This window comes from Pangasianodon hypophthalmus, chromosome 17 (assembly GCF_027358585.1).
Source record: "Pangasianodon hypophthalmus isolate fPanHyp1 chromosome 17, fPanHyp1.pri, whole genome shotgun sequence".
NCBI lineage: Eukaryota > Metazoa > Chordata > Actinopteri > Siluriformes > Pangasiidae > Pangasianodon > Pangasianodon hypophthalmus.
In genome coordinates this window covers 57,173-65,000 of record NC_069726.1, presented here as the reverse complement: position 1 = coordinate 65,000, position 7,828 = coordinate 57,173, and the positions used below count along the sequence as shown (strand labels likewise).

The window sequence follows — 7,828 nt, the reverse complement described above, 5'->3', positions numbered from 1 at the left end:
CAGTTTGTTTTTGCTCTGAGGCTACCACCGCATTTGTAAGGTCATATAGGGCACTTTCAGGCCTCCGTGTCACATTGTGCACTATACCGGTTCCATACATCTACACCATTGAAGATAAAATATCATCAAATATGAGTACACATTCTGTGGTTAACATTTTATGGTTGCTATATTTCTACGCCCTCCCTCCACCCACTCAACCCTCCCATTTTATCTGGGCTTGGGACTGGCACTGAGAGTACACTCCCAGTGACTGGGTTGGTTCCCTGCCCAGGAATCGGACCCAGGCCACAGTGGTGAGAGTGCGGAATCCTTAGCCGCTAGACCACCAGAGACCCACAGCAAGACACATCATAATAAGAATTTTAAATATATATATATATATATATATATATATATATATATATATATATATATATATAAAACACAATAATCTTAAGGCAGGATAGCCATAGTACAGATGCTATGTACATCCATCCAAGGGCACTGCAGTGTGCAGAAGTTAGGGATATATAGTGAATTTACAATTGCACATAATAGTCAATCTACAGTGAAAACTTTGCACAAGGAAAGTCTTTGGAGGCAGTTAATTGTTCAAGAGGGAGATGGCCTGCTGGAAAAAGCTGCTCTTGTGTCTGGATGTTCTGGTGCTCAGTGCTCTGTGGCCAGGGTGAGTGGGGTCTGAAATGATTTCTCCTGCCTGTTTCATCATTTTGGAGGAGTACAATTCCTGGAGGGAGGGCAGAGAAGCACCAATAATCCTCTCAGCAGTCCGGACTGTCCATTGTAGTCCTCTTATGTCCCATTTGGTAGCTGAACCAAACCAGAAAGTTGTTTAAGTACACAGAACAGACTCAGTGACATCTGTGGCAGGTTGAATTTTCCTCCACTGGCAAAGAAAGTACAGGGCTGTACCGCTGGGCTTTTGTCATGATGGAGTCTATGAGGGTCTCCCACTTCAGATCCTGTGAGAAGGTAGAGCCCACGTACCTGAAGGACTCCACGGCAGCCACAGTGATATCCAACATGGTGGTGGAGTTGGGGGGGCGGTTACTGGGGAGTTCCTCCTGAAGTCCACAATCATCTCCACCATTTTGAGCGTGTTCAGCTCCGGTTGTTTTGAGTGCAACAGACAGCCAGCTGTTCAACCTCTTTTCTATATGCAGACTCATCGCCATTCTGGAGGAGGCTAATGACGGTGTCATTTGCAAACTTCAGGAGCACAATTGTCAAAGCAACAGGTCTGTAGTCATTCAGTCCTGTGATCTTGGGATTCTCTGGGACAGGGATGGAGCATTTGAAGCAGGAAGGAACTTTACACTGCTCCAGTGATCTGTTGGAGACCTGGGTGAAGATGGGTGACACCTGGTCAGTGCAGACTTTCAGACAGGTGGGTGAGACACTGTCTGGGCCTAGAGCTTTCCAGATCTTCTGTTTCTGGACAAGCCGGCACACGTTCTCTTCACAGATACTAAGTTCAGGTTGAGTAGCAGGTGGGGGGAGAGGGGGGTTGCAGGAGGTGTTAATATTTGTGTGGTGAGAAGGTCAGAACGGGTGTGGGGTGTGAGAATGCGCTTTTCAAATCTGCAGTAGAAACGATTCAGGTCTTCAGCCAGTTGTTGATTTCAACAGATAGAGAGGATGAAGTCTTGGTTGGTGATGACTTTCAGGCCTTTCCACACCGATGCAGGGTCATTGGCTGAAAACTGTTTTTCAGCTTTTCAGAGTAGCTTCTTTTAGTCATTCTTATCTCCTTTGTCAGTGTGTTTTTGGCCTGATTAAACAAGCTTTTGTTCCCACTTGTGGAAGCCTCCTCTTTGGCTTGCTGAAGCTGTCTGAGTTTTGCTACAAACCATGGTTTGTCATTGTTGTAAATTAAATACGTCCTGGTGGGAACACGAATGTCCTTGCTGAAACTGATGAAGGATGTCACAGTATCAGTGAGCTCCAGTGGCTGCAGCTTCAAAAACACTCCAATCAGAGCAGTCGAAACAGGCTTGTAGTTCCAGTTCTGCTTCACTGGCCCATCTCTTTACAGTCCTTACTACAGGCTTGGGAGATTTAAGTTTCTGCCTGTAGGTCGGGAAAAGATGAACCAGACAGTGATCAGAGTGCCCCAAATCTGCTCTGTGAACAGAGCGATGTGCGTCTTTTATTGTGGTGTATCAGTGGTCGGGTATGTTTTTGTCTCTGTTGGGGCTTGTAATGTGTTGTCTGTATTTAGGCAGTTCACGGGTGAGATTTGCTAAATCCCCAAGGATAATAATAAGTAAGTTCGGTTGTTGTTACTCTGTCTGTAATTTGATCAATCAGCTTTTGCAGTGCTGCATTTGCGCAGGTTTGAGGAGGGATGTAAACACTCACCAGGATAAAAGAAGAATTTTTGGTGAATAAAAAGGCTTGCAGTTGATGAAGAGCACTACTAAATTAGGACAGCACATCTTCTTTAATGTTAGATCTGTGCACTGACTTTTGTTGATGTAAAAACATAATCTGTCGCCTCTTGTTTTCCCTGATGACTCCGTGGTGTGATCTGCTCTGAACAGCACAAAGCAACCGAGCTGTAAAAGTCGCTGTTTGTTCGGGTGAGAAGTAGTTCATCTGTTGTGTTGGCGAGGGAGCAGAGATTCACCAGGTAAATACTCAGCAGCGGGGTCCCAAAGCCGTATTGTTGGAGCTTTACGAGCGCGCACGCCCGCTTCCCTCATTTGCGTCTCTTGGAGCATTTGTAAGGGACCGCAGCTCCTCCAAATAAGATGTCCAGTAAAATGTCTCAGTGTTCGAAAATCGGCAAAAGATTGACAGGTGTACATTACCTAATGCTCAGCAGATTGTCCCTAGTAAAAGGTGTCAGAAAAAAATGACTAAAGAGAGGACAAACAAACAATAATAACAAAACACTGGGGAGCTCCAAACCGAGGCAGACTACTCGCTTGGTGAGTTCTCCTGCCATGAGCACTGAGAACTATTTGTCTCCACAGGACTCTGTGGGCTGAGGACTGAATTTTTATGCTTGCTGTCTGTGATAAACTAATGCTAAAGGAAGCCATGATGTGTGTTTCGTACTGGCGTGATGCATTCTGGGTAATGTGATACCGCTTCATCAATGCCAAGATTGTGACACTGTGAGCACTGATATCAAAGATTAGACCTGATCAATCAATACCTGATTAAAATCCAAATTTCTTCCAATGCTTAAAAAAAAAAGGCTGAGTACACACAAACACACACACAAACACACATATATGTATACATGAATTTGAACACAGGTACACATTAAACACAATAAGACGAATTCTGGTTTTCCTGTAAAAGGAAACACACACACACAGACAAACTCTCTTAACTTTATGACAGTAGGAAGAGAGGGTGGAGTACACACACACACACTCACACACTTGTCGGTATGGCAGTAGGAAGAGTGGGTGGAGACACACACACACACACACACACACACACACACACACAGAGGAAAGAGAGGGTCAAGAGGATAACCAGTCTGTCTCTCATTCTCTCTCTCTCTCTCGCGCACACACACACACACACACACCCAGAAGTGAGAAGATGAAGTTTATAGTTTTTACTTGAGGGGTCTATGAGCACTACAATGTGTGTGTCTGTGTGTGTAGGTTATGACTTTGCGGCAGTGCTGGAGTGGTTTGCTGAGCGAGTGGACCGGATCATTTTGCTGTTTGATGCCCACAAGCTGGACATTTCAGACGAGTTCTCTGAGGTGATCCGCGCTCTGAAGAACCACGAGGACAAAATGCGTGTGGTTCTCAACAAGGCTGATCAGATCAGCACGCAGCAGCTCATGCGGGTCTATGGCGCCCTCATGTGGTCTCTCGGTAAGATAGTAAACACTCCTGAGGTGCTGCGTGTCTACATCGGCTCGTTCTGGACACAGCCGCTGCTGGTGCCTGACAACCGCCGACTGTTTGAGGCCGAACAACACGACCTGTTCAGAGACATCCAGAGTTTACCACGCAATGCCGCGCTGCGCAAACTCAACGACCTCATCAAGAGAGCTCGCCTTGCCAAGGTACCCTACACCCTACACTAATACAGTAACCTCTTCGAGAGGGCTCCCATCGCCAAGTTACCCAACACCCTGCACCACACTATAACAATGACCTCATCAAAAAGGCTAACCTCATCAAAATACCCTACACTAATACAGCACCCTCATCAAGAGAGTTTGTGTCACCAAGTTACGCTACACCCAACAATACACTACTATAATGATCTCCTCAAGAGGGTTAGCCTCAAAAAATTATCCTACACTCTACACTAATACAGCTCACCTCACCATGGTACCCTACACCCTGTACTAATCCAGCAACCTCAGCTGAAGGGCTCGCCATGTTACCCTGCTCATGGGCTCTGTCCCAAACTGCTCCATACTCCCTACGTGTTATGTAGTACAAATGCTGTACATTATCGCATACATACTTAAGTTTACGAATGTTAGATCATAAATCTAAACATGGCTTTGTACATAGAGGGAAGGTTTCTTGGTTTTTTTTTTTCTTTCTTTTTTTTTTTCGTTTTTTACTGGTGAGCTGAATGATTTCTTTCAGTGAGCAGGTCTGGATTCAGCCCACAGGCTGCTCTTTACTGCACCCTAGTGTAAGATCAAGTACATTGTTTAAGCATACAGTACAGACACACACAAGGAGTAAGAAGCATAGAAACACAGAAAGAGTCACTCAGAGCTGTGTGTATGTTTGTGTAGGTGCAGGCTTACATCATCAGTGCCCTGAAGAAGGAGATGCCGAACATGTTTGGTAAGGAGAATAAAAAGAAGGAGCTGATTGCTAATCTGGGAGAGATCTACACCAGGATCGAGAAGGAACATCAGATCTCTCCTGGGGATTTCCCAAAACTCTCTAAAATGCAGGTACAGTAAGTGTGTAATGTAGTATGTGTACTTGTAGTGAGTACGTGTTTGTAGTGTGTGTGTGCGCAGTGAGTGTGTGTAGTGTGGAATGATGTGTCACTTTGGCCTTACATATGCCATTTTTTCCTTTCCCGCATGTGTGTGTGTGTGTGTGTGTGTGTGTGTGTGTGTGTGTAGGAGCTGCTGGTGTCTCAGGACTTCACTAAGTTCCAGGCTCTCAAGCCTAAGCTACTGGAGAGTGTAGATGACCTGCTCGAGAACGATATAGCAAAACTCATGACGCTGGTGCGGCAGGAGGAGTTGGCCACGCCCACCGCTGCAGTGCAGGGCGGGGCCTTCGAGGGAGTGTCAGTTGGGCCTTTTGGTGGTGGTTATGGAGAGGGTGTGTCTGAGGGCATTGATGAACTGGAGTGGGTGGTGCAGAAAGACAAGCACACGTATGATGAGATCTTCTACACTCTGTCGCCCGTCAATGGCAAAGTGTCCGGCGCCATGGCCAAGCGTGAGATGGTCAAGTCCAAATTGCCCAACACCGTGCTCGGAAAAATCTGGAAACTCGCCGACGTTGACCGGGACGGTTTCCTTGATGACGAGGAGTTTGCCTTAGCTAATCACCTGATCAAGGTGAAGCTTGAAGGTCATGAGTTACCTGCAGAGCTGCCTGCCCACCTGGTTCCTCCATCCAAACGTGAACAGTAAAGCTCAGAACTTCAATCTGACTAAATCCCTAAGCCCTAAACACTAAACCCTAAACACTAAACCCTAAACACTAAACCCTAAACCCTAAACACTAAACCCTAAACCCTAAACACTAAACCCTAAACCCTAAACACTAAACCCTAAACACTAAACCCTAAACCCTAAACACTAAACTTTAAACACTAAACCCTAAACCACTGATCGCTAAAACCTAAAATGCTAAAACCTAAGCCCTAAAGCACTAATCACTAAGATCTAAACCTTAATCACTAAACACTAAGCCCTAACTACTAACCCCTAAGCCCTATGCACTCCACCCTAACCTTCAGTGTAAAACCCTAAACCCTGCGCACTCCACCCTAACCTTCAGTGTAGAGCCCTAAACCCTACGCACTCCACCCTAACCTTCAGTGTAAAACCCTAAACCCTACGCACTCCACCCTAACCTTCAGTGTAAAACCCTAAACCCTGCGCACTCCACCCTAACCTTCAGTGTAGAGCCCTAAACCCTACGCACTCCACCCTAACCTTCAGTGTAAAACCCTAAACCCTGCGCACTCCACCCTAACCTTCAGTGTAAAACCCTAAACCCTGCGCACTCCACCCTAACCTTCAGTGTAAAACCCTAAACCCTGCGCACTCCACCCTAACCTTCAGTGTAGAGCCCTAAGCCCTGCGCACTCCACCCTAACCTTCAGTGTAGAGCCCTAAGCCCTGCGCACTCCACCCTAACCTTCAGTGTAAAACCCTAAACCCTGCGCACTCCACCCTAACCTTCAGTGTAGAGCCCTAAACCCTACGCACTCCACCCTAACCTTCAGTGTAAAACCCTAAACCCTGCGCACTCCACCCTAACCTTCAGTGTAAAACCCTAAACCCTGCGCACTCCACCCTAACCTTCAGTGTAGAGCCCTAAGCCCTGCGCACTCCACCCTAACCTTCAGTGTAGAGCCCTAAGCCCTGCGCACTCCACCCTAACCTTCAGTGTAGAGCCCTAAGCCCTGCGCACTCCACCCTAACCTTCAGTGTAAAACCCCTCACTGTGGTGAGCCATGTGTCAGGGTTAGAGGTCAGAGCTGCATGTGTTCGTTTCCCTGCACACTTTACTCTGATTAATAATTATTAGCATTAGTATTAGCATTATTAATCTGATTCACTGCTTGTAATAAACAGCTGGGAATTACAGATTATTACAGTTTATTATTAAATACACTGTGTTTTTCTTCTGTTTCTGTTCTGACCAAAACCCACACTCTCTCTCTCTCTCTCTCTCTCTCTCTCACACACACACTCCCTCTGTTCAATGTTATTTAGTATTTGACTATTTTCATTATTACAATGCTATTTTTATTTTTATATCAGAGGTTTTACTGCAGAATTCAGTTGTGTGTTTGTGTGTGTACACTGAAAGTGTGTAAAGAAAATGCCTGGACCAGCTGCAGTCTGTAAAGTTTTCCATGACTCCACATTAACATTTATTAAATATGTTCACACTTACTGTTTACTAATTAACCTCTAATAAAATAAAGATTCATCACTATAAGAGAGAGTTTGTGTGTGTGTGTGTGTGTGTGTGTGTGTGTGTGGTGTGTGTGTGCAGGAGCTATGCATTACTGCACCACAGTGAACTTCTGCCTGTGACATCATCACTCACACGATCAGTTTAGTTCACACCTACACACTAATGAGAAGCCGATCAGAGGACAGTACTCACACGTGGTGTCCTAAGTTCCTCACAGACTTGGGGTTAGGGTCTCACCTCTACAACACTGCACTGGCAGCACAGCACTGAACACATCATTCTCCCCATTTCCTTTTTTAACACACTGCTTTTGTAGTTTTTTCATTTTAATTATTAGACTTAGGAATTTGTATAATGCTAGTAACATACTGTCTCTCTGAAAGTACTGAAACAGCGAGGCCAATTCTTTTGTTTTTGCTATACATGAAGACATTTGAGTTTGAGATCAAAAGATGAATATGAGACGACAGATCAGAATTTCAGCTTTCATTTCCTGATATTTACATCTAAACGTGTGAAACAGCTTAGAACACGGCACCTTTGGTGGAAGATCACCCAATTTTTAGGTGAGTGTTAGGGTTAGTGTTGGAACAGATAAAGTAATATCTCACTTCAAATTTGGTTGCATGTCTCTTGCTTGCAATAACTGCATCAAGCCGGTGATCCACTGACATCACCAAACTGCTGCATTCTTCTTCTGTGCTGCT

At 45.3% G+C, this 7,828-nt stretch overlaps 1 protein-coding gene across 1 annotated transcript in view; it reads left to right on the top strand.

The window, feature by feature from the left end:
• ehd1b (EH-domain containing 1b) overlaps positions 1 to 7,142 on the top strand; it is a 24,317-nt gene extending 17,175 nt beyond the window's left edge. Inside the window, exons 3-5 of the mRNA XM_053241504.1 lie at positions 3,630 to 4,042; positions 4,736 to 4,900; positions 5,078 to 7,142. Of these exons, the coding sequence (XP_053097479.1) occupies positions 3,630 to 4,042; positions 4,736 to 4,900; positions 5,078 to 5,599 (1,100 nt within the window). The 3' untranslated portion in view covers positions 5,600 to 7,142. The remainder of the gene's footprint in view (positions 1 to 3,629; positions 4,043 to 4,735; positions 4,901 to 5,077) is intronic.
• The last annotated feature ends 686 nt before the right edge of the window (positions 7,143 to 7,828 follow it).